Consider the following 22,371-nt stretch of genomic DNA (forward strand, 5'->3'; position numbering starts at 1 on the left):
CCTAGCGGTTCTGAGATTATTTTTTCGTGACATATTGGGCTTCATGTTAGTGGTAAATTTAGGTCGATAATTTTTGCGTTTATTTGTGAAAAAAAATGGAAATTTGGCGAAAATTTTGCAATTTTCAAATTTAGAATTTTTATTCTGTTAAACGAGAGAGAGTTATGTGACACAAACTAGTTAATAAATAACATTACCCACATGTCTACTTTACATCAGCACAATTTTGGAAACAAAATTTTTTTTGCTAGGAAGTTACAAAGGTTAAAATTTGACCAGCGATTTCTCATTTTTACAACGAAATTTACAAAACCATTTTTTTTTTAGGGACCACCTCCCATTTGAAGTCAGTTTGAGGGGTCTATATGGCTGAAAATACCCAAAAGTGACACCATTCTAAAAACTGCACCCCTCAAGGTGGTCAAAACAACATTCAAAAAGTTTACTAACCCTTCAGGTGCTTCACAGCAGCAGAAGCAACATGGAAGGAAAAAAATGAACTTTTTAGTCATGAAAAAGATCTTTTAGCAACAATTTTTTTTTCCCCCCAAGGGTAAAAAGAGAAACTGGACCCCAAAAGTTATTGTACAATTTGTCCTGAGTACGCCGATACCCCATATGGGGGGGGGGGGGGACCACTGTTTGGGCGCACGGCAAGGCTCGGAAGGGAAGGAGCGCCATTTGACTTTTTCAATGAAAAATTGGCTCCAATCTTTAGCGGACATCATGTCGCGTTGGAGAGCACCTGTGTGCCTAAATATTGGAGCTCCCCCACAAGTGACCCCATTTTGGAAACTAGACCCCCCCAAGAAGCTTATCTAGATGCATAGTGAGCACTTTGAACCCTCAGGTGCTTCACAAATTGATCCGTAAAAATGAAAAAGTACTTCATTTTCACATGAGCAACAGGATAAAATGGATCCTAGAATTTATTGGGCAATTTCTCGTGAGTACACTGATACCTCACATGTGGGGGTAAACCACTGTTTGGGCGCACGGCAGGGTTCGGAAGGGAAGGAGCGCCATTTGAGTTTTTGAATGAAAAATTAGCTCCAATCGTTAGCGGACACCATGTCGCGTTTGGAGAGCCCCTGTGTGCCTAAACATTGGAGCTCCCCCACATGTGACCCCATTTTGGAAACTAGATCTCCCATTGAACTAATCTAGATGTGCGGTGACCACTTTAAACCCCCAAGTGCTTCACAGAAGATTATAACGCAGAGCTGTGAAAATAAAAAATCATTTTTCTTTCCTCAAAAATAATTTTTTAGCCCTCAATTTTTTATTTTCACAAGAGTAACAGGAGAAATTGGACCCCAAAAGTTGTTGTCCAGTTTGTCCTGAGTACGCTGATACCCCATATGTGGGGGGGAACCACTGTTTGGGCACACGTCGGGGCTTGGAAAGGAAGTAGTGACGTTTTGGAATGCAGACTTTGATGGAAAGGTCTGCGGGCATCATGTTACGTTTGCAGAGCCCCTGATGTGCCTAAACAGTAGAAACCCCCCACAAGTGACCCCATTTTGGAAACTAGACCCCCAAGGAACTTATCTAGATGTATGGTGAGCACTTTGAACCCCCAAGTGCTTCACAGAAGTTTATAACGCAGAGCCGTGAAAATAAAAAAAATCATTTTTCTTTCCTCAAAAATTATGTTTTAGCAAGCAATTTTTTATTTTCGCAAGGGTAACAGGAGAAATTGGACCCCAATAGTTGTTGCCCAGTTTGTCCTGAGTATGCTGGTACCCCATATGTGGGGGTAAACCACTGTTTGGGCGCACATCAGAGCTCGGAAAGGAGGGAGCACCATTTGACTTTTTGAACGCAAAATTGGCTGGAATCAATGGTGGCGCCCTGATGTGCCTAAACAGTGAAAACCCCTTAAATCTAACTCCAACACACGCTTAACCCTAATCCCAACTCTAGCCATAACCCTAATCACAACCCTAACCCCAACACACCCCTAACCCCGACACACCCCTAACCCTAATCCCAACCCTAACCCTAACCACAACCCTAACCACAACCCTCACCCCAACACACCCCTAACCATAACCCTAACCACAAGCCTAATGTTAACCCTATTTCCAACCCTAGCCCTAATTCCAACCCCAACTCTAATTCCAACCCTAACCCTAAGTCTATGTGCCCGCGTTGCAGATTCGTGTGAGATTTTTCCGCACCATTTTTGAAAAATCCACAGGTAAAATGCACTGCGTTTTACCTGCGGATTTACCGCAGATTTCCAGTGTTTTTTATGCGGATTTCACCTGCGGATTCCTATTGAGGAACAGGTGTAAAACGCTGCGAAATCCGCACAAAGAATTGACATGCTGCGGAAAATACAACGCAGCGTTTCCGCACCATGGGCACAGCAGATTTGGTTTTCCATAGGTTTACATGGTACTGTAAACCTGATGGAAAACTGCTACAAATCCGCAGCGGCCAATCCGCCGCGGATCCGCAGCCAAATCTGCACCGTGTGCACATAGCCTAATTCTAACCCTAACCCTAACCCGAGCCCTAACCCTAGTTCTAACCCTAACCCTAGTTCTAACCCTAACCCTAGTGGAAAAATAAAAGTAAATATATTTTCTTTATTTTATTATTGTCCCTACCTATGGGGGTGATAAAGGGGGGGTTCCTTTACTGTTTTTTTTATTTTGATCACTGTGATAGGTTTTATCACAGTGATCAAAATGTACCTGGAACGAATCTGCTGGCCGGCAGATTCGGCGGGTGCACTGCGCATGCGCCAGCCCTTTTGGAAGATGGCGGCGCCCATGGAGCAGACGGACGGACACCGGGAGGCTCGGTAAGTATGAGGGGGGGGGGGGATCGGAGCACGGGGGGGGGGGTTGTAGCACGGGGGGGTGGGATCGGCGCACGGGGGGAGCGGACAGGCGGACGGAGGGGAGCGGAGCACAGGACGGAGGACTGGGGAGGCGATCGGTGGGGGGCAGATCAGGGTTTCCAGCCATGGCCGATGATATTGCAGCATCGGCCATGGCTGGATTGTAATATTTCACCAGTTTTCATAGGTGAAATATTACAAATCGCTCTGATTGGCTGTTTCACTTTCAACAGCCAATCAGAGCGATCGTAGCCACGGGGGGGGTGAAGCCACCCCCCCTGGGCTGAAGTACCACTCCCCGTGTCCCTGCAGATCGGGTGAAACTGGAGTTAACCCTTTCACCCGATCTGCAGGGACGCGATCCCTCCATGATGCCACATAGGTGTCACAGGTTGGATTGGCACCGACTTTCATGACGCCTACGTGGCGTTACAGGTCGGGAAGGGGTTAAAAAATGTAAAATCTAAAAATAAAATCCTATTTTTCCAAACAAAAAGTTTTTAAATCTAACGAAAACAGTTGGACAAAAAAAAAACCCCTATCTTTTTAAATTGATATCACGGTACAAAACCTGTAAAGTTGGTCACTGTACACCATGTTCCAAATTATTAAGCAAATGATATATTCTCGGATTTTCCCAAATGGTCGGTGCAAATGACAGTCAGTCTAAAGTCATCACCCGTTAGATTATACATAGAATGTTATTGAAGAATAAAAACTCAAAATTCACTGTTCCCAATTATTAGGCACAGTAGAATTTCTAAACATTTGATATGTTTTAAAGAACTGAAAATGCTCATTTGTGGAATTTGCAGCATTAGGAGGTCACATTCACTGAACAAAAAAGCTATTTAACTCCAAAACATCCTAACAGGCCAAGTTACATGTTAACATAGGAACCCTTCTTTGATATCACCTTCACAATTCTTGCATCCATTGAACTTGTGAGTTTTTGGAGAGTTTCTACTTCCATTTCTTTGCATGAAGTCAGAATAGCCTCCCAGAGCTGCTGTTTTGATGTGAACTGCCTCCCACCCTCATAGATCTTTTGCTTGATGATACTCCAAAGGTTCTCTATAGGGTTGAGGTCAGGGGAAGATGGTGGCCACACACCATGAGTTTATCTCCTTTAATGCCCATAGCAGCCAATGACTCAGAGGTATTCTTGGCAGCATGAGATGGTGCATTGTTATGCATGAAGATGATTTTGCTCCTGAAGGCACGTTTCTGCTTTTTCTACCATGGTAGAAAGTTATCAGTCAGAAACTCTATATACTTTGCAGAGGTCATTTTCACACCTTCAGGAACCTTAAAGGACCCTACCAGCTGTTTCCCCATGATTCTGGCCCAAAACATGACTCCTCCACCTCCTTGCTGACGTCACAGCCATGTTGGGACATGGTGTCCTGTTATGATTGAACTGGTGGTTAGGAGCACTAGAAATGACCAGATGAGCAAACTAGTAATACAGGACGAGCTCTGGGAAGTGGGAGCTCTGCTGACCGCAACCCCTAATCCTATCACAACAACTAGAAATAGCCGTGGAGCGTTCCTGACTCTGCCTAGACGCCTCTTCACAGCCTAAGAGCTAACTACCCCTAAAGATAGAAAATACAGCCTACCTTGCCTCAGAGAAATTCCCCAAAGAAATAGGCAGCCCCCACATATATTGACTGTGAGTTAAGATGGAAGTTACAAACACAGGAATGAAATAGGTTTCAGCATAGGAGGCCAGACTTGACTAAACAGACTGAGGATAGAAAAGGTATCTTTGCGGTCAGCATAAAAAAAACTAACAAAAAAAACACGCAGAGTGTGCAAAAGAAAGCACCGCACCGACTCACGGCGCGGTGGTGCCACTCTGCATCCCAGAGCTTCCAGCTAACAAGACAAAATCATAATGGCAAGCTGGACAAAAACATAATGGTAACAAATAAGCTAGCAGGGACTTAGCTTTTGCTGAAGTAGACAGGTCATCTGAAAGATCCAAGAAAACTGAACCAGTACTAGGACATTGACAGCTGGCATCAGGTAACGATCTGACTGGAGTTAAATAGAGCAGCCAGCCAAGGCCTAAATGAGATCAGCTGGAGAAGGAACCTCAGAACCAGCAGCTCCACTCACAGCCACCAGAGGGAGTCCATGGACAGAACTCGCCGAAGTACCATTCATAACCACAGGAGGGAGTTCGAGAACAGAATTCACAACAGTACCCCCCCCCCCCCTTGAGGAGGGGTCACCGAACCCTCACCAGAGCCTCCAGGCCGATCCGGACGAGCCAAATGAAAGGCACGAACAAGATCGGCAGCATGAACATCAGAGGCAACCACTCAGGAATTATCCTCCTGACCATAACCTTTCCACTTGACTAGGTACTGAAGTTTCCGTCTCGAAACACGAGAATCCAAAATCTTCTCCACCACATACTCCAACTCCCCCTCAACCAACACCGGGGCAGGAGGATCAACGGAGGGAACCATAGGAGCCACATATCTCCGCAATAACGACCTATGGAACACATTATGGATGGCGAAAGAAGCTGGAAGGTCCAAACGAAATGACACAGGATTAAGAATTTCACAAATCTTATAAGGACCAATGAAACGAGGCTTAAACTTAGGAGACGAAACCTTCATAGGAACATAACGAGACGACAAACAAACCAAATCCCCAACACGAAGTCGGGGACCAACACAGCGACGGCGGTTAGCGAAACGTTGAGCCTTCTCCTGGGACAATGTCAAATTGTCCACTACGTGAGTCCAAATTTGCTGCAACCTGTCCACCACAGAATCCACACCAGGACAGTCCGAAGGCTCAACCTGCCCTGAAGAAAAATGAGGGTGGAAACCAGAATTACAGAAAAAAGGCGAAACCAAAGTGGCCGAGCTGGCCCGATTATTTAGGGCGAACTCAGCCAAAGGCAAGAAGGACGCCCAATCGTCCTGATCAGCAGAAACAAAGCATCTCAGATATGTTTCCAAAGTCTGATTGGTTCGTTCGGTTTGACCATTTGTCTGAGGATGGAAAGCTGAAGAAAAAGACAAATCAATGCCCATCTTAGCACAAAAGGACCGCCAAAATCTTGAAACAAACTGGGAACCTCTGTCCGACACGATGTTCTCCGGAATGCCATGTAAACGAACCACATGCTGGAAAAACAATGGAACCAAATCAGAGGAGGAAGGCAATTTAGGCAAAGGTACCAAATGGACCATCTTAGAGAAGCGATCACAAACCACCCAGATAACTGACATCCTCTGAGAGACAGGGAGATCTGAAATAAAATCCATGGAAATATGCGTCCAGGGCCTCTTTGGGACCGGCAAGGGCAAAAGCAACCCACTGGCACGAGAACAGCAGGGCTTAGCCCGAGCACAAGTCCCACAGGACTGCACAAACGAACGCACATCTCGTGACAAGGAAGGCCACCAAAAGGATCTAGCCACCAAATCTCTGGTACCAAAGATTCCAGGATGACCAGCCAACACCGAACAATGAACCTCAGAGATAACTCTACTAGTCCATCTATCAGGGACAAACAGCTTCTCCGCTGGGCAACGGTCAGGTCTATCAGCCTGAAACTCCTGCAGCACCCGCCGCAAATCAGGGGAGATGGCAGACAAAATTACCCCCTCTTTGAGAATACCAGCCGGCTCAGGAACTCCCGGAGAATCAGGCACAAAACTCCTTGAAAGGGCATCAGCCTTCACATTCTTAGAACCCGGAAGGTACGAAACCACAAAATTGAAGCGGGAGAAAAACAGCGACCATCGAGCCTGTCTAGGATTCAACCGCTTGGCAGACTCGAGATAAGTCAGATTCTTGTGATCCGTCAAGACCACCACGCGATGCTTGGCTCCTTCAAGCCAATGTCGCCACTCCTCAAACGCCCACTTCATAGCCAACAACTCTCGATTGCCCACATCATAATTGCGCTCAGCAGGCGAAAACTTTCTAGAAAAGAAAGCACATGGTTTCATCACAGAGCCATCAAAACCTCTTTGAGACAAAACAGCCCCTGCTCCAATCTCAGAAGCATCCACCTCGACCTGAAACGGGAGCGAAACATCTGGCTGACACAACACAGGGGCAGAAGAAAAACGACGCTTCAGCTCCTGAAAAGCCTCAACGGCCGCAGAGGACCAATTGACCACATCCGCACCTTTCTTGGTTAAATCAGTCAATGGTTTAACAACACTAGAAAAATTAGCGATGAAGCGACGGTAAAAATTAGCAAAGCCCAGGAATTTCTGAAGGCTCTTCACAGAAGTAGGCTGAGTCCAATCATAAATGGCCTGAACTTTAACAGGGTCCATCTCGATAGTAGAAGGGGAAAAAATAAAGCCCAAAAATGAAACCTTCTGAACTCCAAAGAGACATTTAGACCCCTTCACAAACAAGGAATTAGCACAAAGGACCTGGAACACCATTCTGACCTGCTTCACATGAGACTCCCAATCGTCCGAAAAGACCAAAATATCATCCAAATATACAATCATGAATCTATCCAGGTACTTTCGGAAGATGTCATGCATAAAGGACTGAAACACAGATGGAGCATTAGAAAGCCCGAATGGCATCACCAAGTACTCAAAATGGCCCTCGGGCGTATTAAATGCTGTTTTCCATTCGTCGCCCCATTTAATACGCACAAGATTATACGCCCCTCGAAGATCTATCTTGGTGAACCAGCTAGCCCCCTTAATCCGAGCAAACAAATCAGACAGTAGAGGCAAAGGGTACTGAAATTTGACGGTGATTTTATTGAGAAGGCGGTAATCTATACAGGGTCTCAGAGAACCATCCTTCTTGGCCACAAAAAAGAACCCTGCTCCCAACGGTGACGACGACGGGCGAATATGCCCTTTCTCCAAGGACTCCTTTATATAAGTCCACATTGCAGCGTGTTCTGGCACAGATAAATTGAACAGTCGGCCCTTCGGAAACTTACTACCAGGAATCAAATTAATAGCACAATCGCAATCCCTATGAGGAGGTAGGGCACTGGATTTGGGCTCATCAAATACATCCCGGTAATCTGACAAGAACTCAGGGACTTCAGAAGGATGGGAAGACGAAATAGACAACAATGGAACATCCCCATGTACCCCTTGACAACCCCAACTGGATACCGACATTGATTTCCAATCCAATACTGGATTATGGACCTGTAGCCATGGCAAACCCAAAACGACCACATCATGCAGATTATGCAACACCAAAAAGCGAATATCCTCCTGATGTGCAGGAGCCATGCACATGGTCAATTGAGTCCAGTACTGAGGCTTATTCTTGGCCAAAGGTGTAGCATTAATTCCTCTCAATGGAATAGGATACTGTAAGGGCTCCAAGAAAAAACCACAGCGCCTGGCAAACTCCAAGTCCATCAAATTCAGGGCAGCGCCTGAATCCACCGCCAAATGCCATAACAGAATAGGATGACAAAGAGCAAATCAGAGTAACGGACAAAAGAAATTTTGGCTGTACCGTACCAATGGTGGCAGACCTGGCGAACCGTTTAGTGCGCTTAGGACAATCAGAGATAGCATGAGTGGAGTCACCACAGTAGAAACACAGCCCATTCTGACGTCTGTACTCTTGCCGTTCAGCTCTGGTCAAGGTCCTGTCACATTGCATAGACTCAGGCCTCTGCTCAGAAAACACCGCCAAATGGTGCACATTTTTGCGCTCTCGTAAGCGTCGATCGATCTGAATGGCCAAGGACATAGACTCATTCAGACCAGCAGGCGTGGGGAATCCCACCATAACATCCTTAAGGGCTTCAGAAAGACCCTTTCTGAAAATTGCAGCCAGGGCACATTCATTCCACTGAGTAAGCACAGGCCACTTTCTAAACTTCTGACAATATACCTCCGCTTCATCCTGACCCTGACACAAAACCAGCTAAATTTTCTCTGCCTGATCCACTGAATCTGGTTCATCATAAAGCAATCCAAGCGCCAGAAAAAACGCATCTACATTACTCAATGCAGGATCTCCTGGCGCAAGGGAAAATGCCCAGTCTTGAGGGTCGCCACGCAGCAAAGAAATAATGATTTTTACTTGCTGAATGGGGTCACCAGAGGAGCGGGGTTTCAAAGCAAAAAACAGTCTACAATTATTTTTGAAATTCAGGAACTGAGATCTATCCCCAGAAAACAAATCAGGAATTGGAATTCTGGGTTCTAACATCGGGTTCTGAACTACATAATCTTGAATGCCTTGTACCCTTACAGTGAGTTGAGCCACACAAGAGGACAGACCTTGAATGTCCATATCTACACCTGTGTCCTGAACCACCCAGAGATTTAGTGGAAAAGAGAAACAAAACACGCTGCAGAGGAAAAAAAAAAAAAAATGGTCTCAGAACTTCTATTATCCCTCTATTGAGATGCATTAACACTTTGTGGGCCAGCTGTACTGTTATGTTGGGCTGGCGGTTAGGAACACTAGAAATGACCAGATGAGCAAACTAGCGATACAGGACGAGCTCTGGGAAGTGGGAGCTCTGCTGACCGCAACCCCTAATCCTATCACAACAACTAGAAATAGCCGTGGAGCGTTCCTGACTCTGCCTAGACGCCTCTTCACAGCCTAAGAGCTAACTACCCCTAAAGATAGAAAATACAGCCTACCTTGCCTCAGAGAAATTCCCCAAAGAAATAGGCAGCCCCCCACATATATTGACTGTGAGATAAGATGGAAGTCACAAACACAGGAATGAAATAGGTTTCAGCAAACGAGGCCAGACTGAACTAAACAGACTGAGGATAGAAAAGGTATCTTTGCGGTCAGCATAAAAAACTAACAAAAAACCACGCAAAGTGTGCAAAAGAAAGCACCGCACCGACTCACGGCGCGGTGGTGCCACTCTGCATCCCAGAGCTTCCAGCTAACAAGACAAAATCATAATGGCAAGCTGGACAAAAACATAATGGTAACAAATAAGCTAGCAGGGACTTAGCTTTTGCTGAAGTAGACAGGTCATCTGAAAGATCCAAGAAAACTGAACCAGTACTAGGACATTGACAGCTGGCATCAGGTAACGATCTGACTGGAGTTAAATAGAGCAGCCAGCCAAGGCCTAAACGAGATCAGCTGGAGAAGGAACCTCAGAACCAGCAGCTCCACTCACAGCCACCAGAGGGAGTCCATGGACAGAACTCGCCAAAGTACCATTCATAACCACAGGAGGGAGTTCGAGAACAGAATTCACAACAGTGTCCATCCACCAACCATCCACTACTCCATCCATCTGGACCATTCAGGGTTGCTCGACACTCATCAGTAAACAAGACTGTTTGGAAATTAGTCTTCATGTATGTCTGAGCCCACTGCAACTGTTTCTGCTTGTGAACACTGTTTAAGGGTGGCCGAATAGTAGGTTTATGCACCACAGCAAACCTTTGTAGGATCCTACACCTTGAGGTTCGAGGGACTCCAGAAGCACCAGCAGCTTCAAATATCTGTTTGCTGGTTTCTAATGGCTTTTAGCAGCTGCTCTCTTAATTCGATGAACTTGCCTGGCAGAAACCTTCCTCATTATGCCTTTATCAGCATGAACACGTCTGTGCTCAGATTCAGCCACAAATCTCTTAACAGTACGATAATCACGCTTAAGTTTTCGGGAAATATCTAATGTTTTGACCCCTTGACAAAGGCACTGCACTATTTGATGCTTTTCGGCAGCAGAGAGATCCTTTTTCTTTCTCATGTTACTTGAAAACTGTGGCACATCATTTTTAAGTAGTTTTCCTTTAATTACAATCACCTGGAAAACTAATTATCACATGTGTTTAAGATTGATTTCAGTGATCCATTGAGCCCTGAGACAAACTCATGGATGGTATTATTTGAAAAACAAAACAATTAAATCTTTATGACACAAATCCAATTTGCATAATAATTTGGAACACGGTGTAAATTGTACAGACCCATACTTTTAATTATCCTAAATGGAGAACTTGAAAAGAAAAATACATATAAAAATACAATGCCAGAACTGCTGGAATAAAAAAAATTGACTAGTCATATGTACTCAAAAATGGTACAAGTGAAAACTACAGCTTGTCCTGTAAGGGTATGCCTCCACGGGGAGTAATGGCTGCGCTTTGGACGCAGCGGATACCCAGCTCTGGAAAACTGCGGCTGTACGCAGCGTCCAATCCGCAGCAAATCCTGAACGTGGAAATATACCCTAAGAGATAAGCTTTTGTACAAAGCTGTATAGAAAAAAAAGAAATGTGGGAAAATGTGGACAACAAAAATGGCTTGAAAAATTGGGTATTTAAACAAAAGTAGTAAAAATAAAAAAAATAAAGAAATCAAATAAATTTGGTATTGACAGAGAAAAAAAAATGGTATAGGTGTTTGAGAAAAAAAAAATATGTTGAAGAATAAAACACTTGCAGGTGGAATGAAGAGAAAATAAAAAAGCAGCAATAAAAAAAAGTGATCAAAAAGTCATACCTAAACCCCCACAATTGAGACCAATGAAAACAACACAAAAAAATTAAGCCCTCACTTAGCTCGATTGATGGAAAAATATTTACCGTAACTTATGACTCAGAATATGGCGACAGAAAAACAAATGATTGTTCTTCACTGTATTCTATGGAATAAAAATGTATGTACCGGTAGTTTTATTTATGTATCGACAATATAAAAAAAAAAAAAAAAAAAAAGGAAAAAAGACAAATTGCTTCTTTTTCTCTTTTTGTTAATTAGAGAGTTAATAAAAGTTAGTTAGTTGCCTGTATATACCCCAAAATGGAGCCACTGACAAACACATCTCACCTTGCAAAAAACAACAAACACGACATTGGAATGCAACAAATTTATAAAAAGAATAAAAAAGACTTAAAAAGGCCTAGTCTTAATGTGTACATTTAGTTCAGTTTTTTTTCATTGAATCTTTTTTTTTTTTTTTCGTTTTTTTAGTCCCATCGCACAGGTGTATTAAATCCAGCCCCTTGCCATGCAGTCTGCCTTTGCAAACATTTGTGAAAGAACAGCTGTCGGCACAGAATGACTGTTCAAACTAAGTCAAACTATTGTTAGAGGCACCTAAGTCCCGGCCGTGACACACAGCCATGATCTGCCGGGTAAGGCTACGTTCACATTTGCGGTCTGCGCCGCAGCGTCGGGCGCCGCAGCGTCGCCGCATGCGTCATGCGCCCCTATATTTAACATGGGGGCGCATGGACATGCGTCGCACTTGCGTTTTGCGCCGCATGCGTCACTGCGGCGCCCGCGTCCGGGCGCAGAGGACGCAGCAAGTTGCATTTTTGCTGCGTCCAAAATCAATGAAAAAAAGGACGCATGCGGCGCAAAACGCAGCGTTGTGCATGCGTTTTGCTGCGTTTTTGATTGCGTTGTGCGTTGCGGCGCCGGCGCTGCGGCGCACAACGCAAATGTGAACGTAGCCTAAGGGTATGGCTCCACGGTACGGCTTGCCGGCGGGTTCGCCGCAGCGGCGAAGCCGCCCGGCGCTAAGCCCCGCCCCCTTTCTGGGACGCGATGGTGCCGGATGTGTACAGTACACATCCGGGATCATCGCACCCCTCGCCATAGGGCCCTGTGATATGCCTTGCGGGGACGCTGCGTCCCCGCAAGGTGTACGGACATGCTGCGTTCTGAAAAGACGCGCAGCATGTCCGGAGTCGCAGGGCCGCCGCGTGCGGGTTTCCACGCATAGTGGAGACGGGATTTCATAAAATCCCCTCCACTATGCAGGAACATCTGGACGCTGCTTGTTTGACGCTGCAGCGTCAAACAAGCAGCGTTTACGTACCGTGGAAACATACCCTAAGGGTTGCGCTCACCCCGTTCCATATGCCCGCTTCAGACTTGTGCCATACATATATGGCAGATGTCAAGAAGGGGTTATAAAAGCACTCCCATCACAGTTTTTATTTTCTTAATATACTGCTGTGATCATTTTATTTGTCACTTTATACTTAATTCTTCTCTTTACCATTAGGTCGGTGATATCACGAGATTAAAATCAAACTAGATAAATCCTTTTAAGCACTATGCAGAAATAGGAGGTCTCTTCTTAGCATGAGTCATCACTAGAACTACAATTCTACATCACTGCAAAGTCCCTGGGGTAAGGGGTGTGTGAATCAGCTGGGAAAGGCGTTTCAGAGGGGGTGGAGCTGGGATGCCAGGGACTTGGCAATGATGTAGAATTGTAGTTCTAATGACTAATGTAGAGAAAAGACTTTGTTTCTACATAGAGCTTAAAAAGATGTTTCCATCTCCAAGCTCTTATCCCAATATGTAGTAAGTGTAATAATAATGTTAGTAAACACCTGCAATAAGAAATGTAGTGTAGTTCTTAATATTTGCTATGTCGCTTACCTCATGTAGGGCATTGCAGTCGCTTAGGTATCTATGGTTACGACCACTCAGTGATAGTTAGACAGCTCTTCGTGGTCACAACCATAGACATCCAAGCTACTGCAATGCCCTACATCAGGGGTGTCAAACTGCATTCCTCAAGGGCTGCAAACAGGTCATGTTTTCAGGATTTCTTTGTATTGCACAGGTGATCATTTAATCACCTGCACAGAATGATTCCAGCACCTTGTGCAATGAGAAGGAAATCTTGAAAACACGCATGGTTTGAGGCCCTCGAGGAATGCAGTTTGACACCCCTGCCCTACATGACGCGACATAGCAAATCTGAAGAACAATACTACATTTATAATTGGAGGTATTTACTAACATTATTAATATTACACCCAGGCTCGGACTGGCCCATAGGGGAACCGGGGAATCCCTCGGTGGGTCCTTGTCTAGATATGGGCCCCCAACCCCACTGTATGGGCAGGACTAGGCATAACTCACTTGATTCACTCTGAACAGAAAAAAACAACATATCACCCCTCATTAACCAAACTATCCAGTTTACTTTTACATAGAAGCATAGGTAAATTTGTGAACCAGGGAAGTGTAATATTTGCATGCATGTGAAATGCGGGCTCCCCAAAGTCAATGTTACCGGTGGTCCCTTGGCACCCACCCAGTCCAACACCGATTACACCTACAACATATTGGAATAGGAGCTTGGAGGTGGAAACATCCCTTTAAAGGGAACTGGTCACCGCAAAAAAAAAAAAAACACTCTTAGGCTGCCGTCACACTAGCAGTATTTGGTCAGTATTTTACATCAGTATTTGTAAGCCAAAACCAGGAGTGGGTGATAAATGCAGAAGTGGTGCATATGTTTCTATTAGATTTTTCCTCTATTTGTTCCACTCCTGGTTTTGGCTTACAAATACTGATGTAAAATACTGACCAAATACTGCTAGTGTGACGGCAGCCTTAACCTGCAGATATGGGGTTAATCTGCAGTCTTGAAAAGTGCTCTTTAAAAAAAATATTTAATATAAAAATCTTTTTCTGATGGCCCAGTCCCTTTAACACATCATATAATACAGTACTTTTATACTGTATACCTGATCGGAAAAAAGGCAGCATTATTTAACAACACCATGTCACAATACTAAAGCACTAATAGATACCGCAAGCTCCCACAAGAAGTCATTTTAGCGTAGCGCCTCAGAAGACAAATCAAGACTCTCTACGTGGATTGCGAACTTATATATTTTTATCCTTATGCATTTTATACATCTTATTGTTGGACATTTTTTCACTTTTATGCAGGGTGCAATCGGGCCTTTTAGCATTGGCTGGGGAAACTGGGGTGCTGGTCCTTGTGAGGTGTATTTACATAGTACTAGGTATCCCGTCTGATTGAATAGTAAGGGTTTCACTAATGGGATGTAAAGCCTGACACCGTGCACTGCACGACTGTGTGACTGGTGCCCTATATAAGCCTTTTCCGTGTGTATTTATAACATTCCATGAATAGTAAGTGTGTGAGTGGTTGTTTCAGTATTTTGAACCTGTTCTGCCTCCGCTTTTATCATGGTGGCTACTATATTCTGTAGTGCATTAGTATAGTGACCAGGTGCTGTGTTTTGTTTTTTTTATTTGATGTCCTTTTCAATGAGTTGTATACCTGATCTGAAAACCAAATAAGTCTGGAATCTTCATAGAACCGAAACATTCCATACTTTGGATCTAGAAGTTCTCGCATTATGAGCAAGAAAAACTCCTTACGTACTCCACCGGCATCGACAGCTTCTTCACCCACAAAAATGACCTGTAATTCCCAGCACGAAAAACAGTATTAAACAAAGCATAAAACTGAGAAGTGTAAAAGGAAAGTCAAATGCATTCTTTACCTTCAATGGTTTCTTGTAATCTATATTTTTGGTTTTCCTTAACACATCCATGGCATCACCCACAATGTTTTCTCTGCGTACTATTAAAATTAGGCACGGGTCCACGGATTCAACTACTGGGAGAAACATGGACGAAAAATTCTGTCTGTTGGCTTGATCAATTGCCATCTAATAAAATATAATATGCACGTATAAAAATCATAATTCATTCTTATATTAACACAATACAAATGGTAATTTTTCAGCCCCATAACATCTATCATGATCACATCCTGATGTCGGAATCAAACAATTAATACAGAGACAAGAGGAGTAACGACACCAAGAGTGGTGCCGACTAGTGATGAGCGAGTATACTCGTTTGTTAGTGCTCGGAGATTTAGTTTTTGTTGACTGTAGCTGAATGATTTACAGCTGCTACAGGATGAATACATGTGAGGATTCCCTGGAAACCAGGCAACCCCCACATGTACTCAGGCTGCCTAGTAGCTGTAAATCATGCAGCTGTGTCTACAAAAACTAAATCTCCGAGCAGTTACAAATACTCGGAGACCACCCGAGCGTGCTCGGGAAAACCCGAGCAACGAGTACACTCACTCATCACTAGTGCTGACATGTAGTGCTGATATGATATGCAATGCTGCCTACTCCGCTCCCCTGTAGAGTGAATGAGAGCTGTATGTGCATGATTATGCAGGACATACAAAACACTTAATATCTTCTTGATGAAGCAAATTTCTGTTTTTGCGTTTTTGTTTTTCTTCTTCCTTTTCCCAAGGGCTATAACACTTTTATTCTTACATCTAAATACCTACATGGGTGCTTACTCTTTGCAGATTGAGCTGTAGTTTTAAATGACACCATTCACTTTACCATGCAATCTACTGAAAAATGGGAATAAAATTCCAAGTGCGGTGAGGTAGCTAAAAAGCAATCTTGTAAGTTTTTTGAGGTTTTGTTTTTAACTTATTCATTGTATGGTAAAAAGGTCATACCACGATTCTCCAGGTGAGTAATGTTACAGCAATACCAAACTTATAGTTTTTTTCCATGTGGGAGAAAAAGGGGGCGGGCGATTCAAATTTATTTCAGATTTTTAAACAGTTTTTTCTTTTTTTTATTGTTTCCTCCCCTTAGGGGACTAAACCTGCGATAGTCTAACAGCGTATACTATACACGGCAATACCACAGCATTAAACACAATAAAACTTTTCCCAATTCAGATACAGTGTATAGGTAACTAGGGCGAGAACTCTAAACACATCAATGACATTCAATATCAAAGGTCATAAAGAAAAGCCCAGACAAGAGTGGATATATTGTGTCCGTAAGTATTTTATTCCAAACTGCTAATATATAAAATCATTAGATATAGCTAGTATTATTAAAGAGATTGTTCACTACTTTATCATTGGTGACCTGTCCATACGATAGGTCATCAATGTCTGATCAGTCAGGCTCCGATACCTGGCACCCCTGCTAATCAGCTGTTATAGGTGTCTGCGTGCCGGCCGGAAATACTCAGCTGCAGAGCTGGCCGTCTAGTAGTGGCCGAGGCTTGGTACTATACATCTGTCTCCTATTCAAATTAAGAGGAGGCGGATGTGCAGTACCCTGCAGCGGTCACTACAAGAAGATTGAACTGCTCCGAAAGTATTTCCAGCTGGCGGTCACCGCCAAAGACACTAGTAACAGCTGATAAGTGGGGGTGCAGGTGTCAGACCCCAACAGATCGGACATTTATGGCCTATCCCAAGGATAGGTCATCAATGAAAAAGTAGTACCATCTTGAATTATATCAAAATGCTACACATAATGCAACTGTACACATATGGACAAATGCAATGGTATCCAAGGATAAATCCAGTACATTCTGATGTAGTGTAAATAGCATAAGCAACAAGACAGTAAATGATATAGTAGAGTATAGCAATAGTCTTATATAAGGTGATAGAACTGTCCAGAGTAAAATATATACAGTTAAGTCCATACAAATTTGGACAGAGACAGCATTTTTCTAATTTTGGTTATAGACATTACCACAATGAATTTTAAACAAAACAATTCAGATGCAGTTGAAGTTCAGACTTTCAGCTTTCATTTGAGGGTATCCACATTAAAATTGGATAAAGGGTTTAGGAGTTTCAGCTCCTTAACATGTGCCACCCTGTTTTTAAAGGGACCAAAAGTAATTGGACAGATTAAATAATTTTAGATAAAATGTTCATTTTTAGTACTTGGTTGAAAACCCTTTGTTGGCAATGACTGCCTGAAGTCTTGAACTCATGGACATCACCAGACGCTGTGTTTCCTCCTTTTTGATGCTCTGCCAGGCCTTCACTGCGGTGGTTTTCAGTTGCTGTTGGTTTGTGGGCCTTTCTGTCTGAAGTTTAGTCTTTAACAAGTGAAATGCATGCTCAATTGGGTTGAGATCAGGTGACTGACTTGGCCATTCAAGAATATTCCACTTCTTTGCTGTAATAAACTCCTGGGTTGCTTTGGCTTTATGTTTTGGGTCATTGTCCATCTGTAGTATGAAACGACGACCAATCAGTTTGGCTGCATTTGGCTGGATCTGAGCACACAGTATGTCTCTGAATACCTCAGAATTCATTCTGCTGCTTCTGTCCTGTGTCACATCATCAATAAACACTAGTGACCCAGTGCCACTGGCAGCCATGCATGCCCAAGCCATCACACTGCCTCCGCCGTGTTTTACAGATGAGGTAGTATGCTTTGGATCATGAGCTGTACCACACCTTCGCCATACTTTTCTCTTTCCATCACTCTGGTAGAGGTTGATCTTGGTTTCATCTGTCCAAAGAATGTTCTTCCAGAACTGTGCTGGCTTTTTTAGCAAAGTCCAGTCTAGCCTTTTTATTCTTGACACTTATGAGTGGATTGCACCGTGCAGTGAACCCTCTGTATTTACTTTCATGCAGTCTTCTCTTTATGGTAGATTTGGATATTGATACGCCGACCTCCTGGAGAGTGTTGTTCACTTGGTTGGCTGTTGTGAAGGGTTTCTCTTCACCATGGAGATTATTCTGCGATCATCCACCACTGTTGTCTTCCGTGGGTGCTCAGGTCTTTTTGCATTGATGAGTTCACCAGTGCTTTCTTTCTTTCTTTCTTTCTCAGGATGTACAAAACTGTAGATTTTGCCACTCCTAATACTGTAGCAATTTCTCGGATGGATTTTTTCTGTTTTCGCAGCTTAATGATGTTTTTTTTCATCTGCATGGAGAGCTCCTTTGACCGCATGTTTACTTCACAGCAAAACCTTCCAAATGCAAGCACCACACATCAAATCAACTCCAGGCCTTTTATCTGCTTAATTGAGAATGACATAACGAAGGGATTGCCCACACCTGTCCATGAAATAGCCTTGGAGTCAATTGTCCAATTACCTTTGGTCCCTAAAAGTAGGCTGGCACATGTTAAGGAGCTGAAACTCCTAAACCCTTCATCCAAATTTAATGTGGATACCCTCAAATGAAAGCTGAAAGTCTGAACTTCAACTGCATCTGAATTGTTTTGTTTAAAATTCATTGTGGTAATGGCTATAACCAAAATTAGAAAAATGCTGTCTGTCCAAATATATATGGACTTAACTGTACATAGTGTAGGGGTTCACGCTCTCAGATAGCCGCATTGAACACAAGGCCATAGAGTTTTTGGTGTTTTTTGTTTATATCACACACTGAATAGTGTTTATTTCCACGGGTCGAATAGTACCAAAACAAAACTCTAAACATAAAATCCCTAGCCTTGTCCAGGCGTTTACTAAACAATATAGCATTCTATCTGGCACATCCATCAAGGTAAAATAAAACTACATTTCATCGAGTAACCATTAAACACAGAAACCTGATGCATTTCTATCACACTCAGGCGCCCTTAATCATAGGATCCCATGTACAAACTCCCCCTCCCTTATTACGCGACTGATCTATTTTTTTAAATGAGTTTAGAGGTAGGTGGCTTCCTCTCCCGTCTGATCAGCGTCCAAGACGTCACTGCGAGGGCCAGATAGTTGACAAAGCAACAAGCGATCATCATAACGTCCTCTGGGTGAGCCAGCTATGGCTAGCCTGCTAGATTATGCCAGCAGCATGGTCTAAGAAGCTTCTATCAGTGCAGCATTGACAGGTATAATGCATCGCAGGGCTGGTGCATTGTAATGCTTTATACCAGCGATCAGAGTAATGAAAGTTAATGTACCATAAAAGGACTAAGCTAAAAAGTACACATATCTGGTCCAGAACGACCGGACCTATAAAACTGTCCCATTAGTTAACACCTTCAGTGAACACCGTAAAAAAATAAAAAGTAAAAAAATATATACTTTTTAATCAAACTACCGAGCAAAAAGTGGAATAAAACATGATCAAAAAGTCAAAAAGGAAATAAAAATGGTATTGCTGAAAATGCCATCTTGTTTTGTTTGTGTGCACGCCTGAAAAAAGTCAGGATGTCCCACAAAAAATAAGCCCTCACGTGACTCAGTCAGCAGAAATATAGAAAAACATCAAGGTTACTTACCGGTAGCCATTTTTTCCGGAACCCATGACGGCACACCTGAGAGAGGGGATCCGCCCAGTCAGGACAGGAAACCCTACTTAAAATAAAAGGGTGGTACCTCTCTGTCACTTCAGTTGGTTTTCAGAGCATGAGAGGCCCCCCTGGTTAGTATACATGGCAATCCATCACCACATCATATTAACTAAAAAAGCACCCAAAGCAATCGTGCACACCGAAAGGGTGATAAAGGGGGGGAATATACGGGTGCAGTCATGGGTTCCGGAAAAACCGGCTACCGGTAAGTAACCTTGGTGTTTTCCCTTCCCCCATGATGGCACACCTGACAGACTTTTGTAGAATGAAACCTTAGGGAGGGACCACCGCTTGTAGTACCCTTCTACCAAAGGTTAGGTCAGCAGAGGAACAAAGATCTAGCCGGTAGTGCTTGAAAAAAGTTGAGGGTGAGGACCAGGTAGCGGCCTTGCAAATTTGATCAATTGATACCTCAGCCTTTTCTGCCCAGGAGGTAGCCACGGCTCTGGTGGAGTGAGCCTTGATGCCTTCAGGAACCGGAGTGTCACCCGCAGAGTAGGATAAACTAATGGCCTCCCTGATCCATCTAGCAATAGTACTTTTAGCTACCCCACACCCTCTTTTGCTACCCTGAAAGGCTACGAATAGGGTTTGATCTTTCCTCCACTGACTAGTTATAGACATGTATTGTAACATAGATCTTCTTACATCTAGCACGTGGAGCTTTTGTTCTCCTGGATTTCTAGGATTACTACAGAATGATGGTAAAGTAATCTCTTGACTCCTATGGAACTTTTGAACCACCTTGGGGAGATAAGCCGGGTCTGGTCTTAGAACGATCCTGTCATCAAAAACCTGAGTATAAGGAGGCCATATTGACAGGGCCTGTAAATCACTTACCCTTAAAACGGTTCTACTAGTAGCCTTAACATCGGCACGTAGGGTAAGTAACTTAGGTGATAACTCCTGTAAGGTCTCAAAAGGGTCTTTAGTTAGGGCTTCTAAGACTAAATTTAGATCACAAGGAGGGATTTTTGGGATAACGACCAGTCGAGATCTACTACAAGATTTTATGAATAGTGAAACCCGTCTATTTGAGGCAAGATTACAGTTATATAGGGCCCCCAAGGCTGAAACCTGAACTTTAAGGGTGCTGGTTGCTAACCCAAGATGTAATCCTGCTTGCAGAAATTCTAGGATAGGACCCACTGGAGCCACCTCCCCCAATGGTTCACCCAGGAAGTTAAGAAATTTTTTCCATGTCCTACCATAGATGCTAGAGGTTATGGGTTTTCTGCTTTTCAATAGGGTGGAGATTAACCCTGGTGAGAATCCTTGGTGACTTAGTAACGCCCTCTCAAATTCCAAGCTGCCAGATAGAAGCCCTTCACCTGAGAGTGGGTCACTGGTCCCCGGGTTAGCAGGTCCGGAACCTCTGGCAGAATCCATGGGTCCGTTACCGACATCTGCCTTAGAAGGGAGAACCATGGTCTCCTTGGCCAGAATGGAGCTATGAGGATTATTTTCGCTTGATCCTCTCTGATCTCCCGGATCACAGCTGGAATCATCACTATCGGGGGGAATGCGTAGGCCAGAGAGAACTTCCAGGGTATTAGTAGGGCATCTACTTCAAAAGGATGTTCTCTTGGATTTAAGGAGCAGAACTTTTTGACTTTTTTGTTGTGTGAGTTGGCAAACAAGTCTATTTCTGGTGTGCCCCAGGCATGGACTACTTGTTGGAATATCTGGGGGTTTAGGGACCATTCCCCCTGTTTTGAGCCTCTGCGACTCAGGAAGTCTGCTTGTGTGTTTTCTATGCCCCTGATGTGTAGTGCCGTCAGGGATGACAGGTGTTGTTCTGCCAACTGAAAGAGTAGATTTGATACTTCCATGAGGCCTTTGGACCTAGTCCCCCCTGATGATTGATATACGCCACCACTGCTCGATTGTCCGTCAAGATTAGAGTATGGCGGCCCCAGAGCAAAGGGAGAAAATGTCTTAGGGCCTTTTCCACTGCCCATAGCTCTTTTTCGTTTGACCCATAGTTTCTTTCTAGCAAGGACCAGGTTCCTTGAACTGAGTGAGACCTCAGGTGAGCCCCCCAACCTGTACCGCTTGCATCGGTCGTGATGATGTCTTTGACCGGATTTTGCCACTGGACCCCCATTATCAGGTGGTCTTCCACCGTCCACCAAACTAGGGAATCCCTTACGCCCAGGGAGAGACATAGATTTCCTTCTAAATGCCCTCTTAACAGTCTTTGAGCTGAGAGAACTTCCCACTGTAGTTGTCTTAGGTGGAATTGTGCCCATCCTACTGCCGGAATACACGATGTTAACGTGCCTTGTAGGGACATCGCCTTTCTTAGAGTCATTGCAGGTTGATGAATTGCTTTATCGGCCAGGTTTATTATCTTGGCTACTTTGTTTTCTGGAAGGAGGCAGAGCTGACGCTTGGAGTCCAGCATTAACCCCAGGAAGGACTGTAGTTTTACTGGTACTAATCTTGACTTGGGGATATTTATTATCCAACCCAGCTCCTTTAGAGTTGATGTTACCACTGATACTTGATGAGTGCAGTGGAACTCTGACATCCCTATTACAAGGAAATCGTCCAGATATGGGACAATTACTACATCCCGGGACCGGAGGTATAACATTACTTCCACCATCACTTTGGTGAAAACCCTGGGGGCTGTAG

The 22,371-nt window shown here is 43.9% G+C and overlaps 1 protein-coding gene across 4 annotated transcripts in view; it reads right to left on the minus strand.

Annotated features, from left to right (window-relative positions):
* Positions 1 to 22,371, minus strand: part of HERC4 (HECT and RLD domain containing E3 ubiquitin protein ligase 4) — a 158,131-nt gene that overhangs the window by 33,205 nt on the left and 102,555 nt on the right. For all 4 annotated transcript variants that reach the window (XR_013214511.1, XR_013214510.1, XM_077258985.1 and 1 more), the window contains 2 exons: positions 15,115 to 15,282; positions 14,889 to 15,032 (listed from right to left, as the gene is read on the minus strand). Coding sequence is in view for 2 of the 4 variants with exons in the window: in XM_077258985.1 (XP_077115100.1) it covers positions 14,889 to 15,032; positions 15,115 to 15,282 (312 nt within the window). In the remaining 2 variants the exon portion in view is untranslated. The remainder of the gene's footprint in view (positions 1 to 14,888; positions 15,033 to 15,114; positions 15,283 to 22,371) is intronic.

The sequence above is a fragment of the Ranitomeya variabilis genome, chromosome 4, assembly GCF_051348905.1.
Source record: "Ranitomeya variabilis isolate aRanVar5 chromosome 4, aRanVar5.hap1, whole genome shotgun sequence".
Lineage (NCBI taxonomy): Eukaryota > Metazoa > Chordata > Amphibia > Anura > Dendrobatidae > Ranitomeya > Ranitomeya variabilis.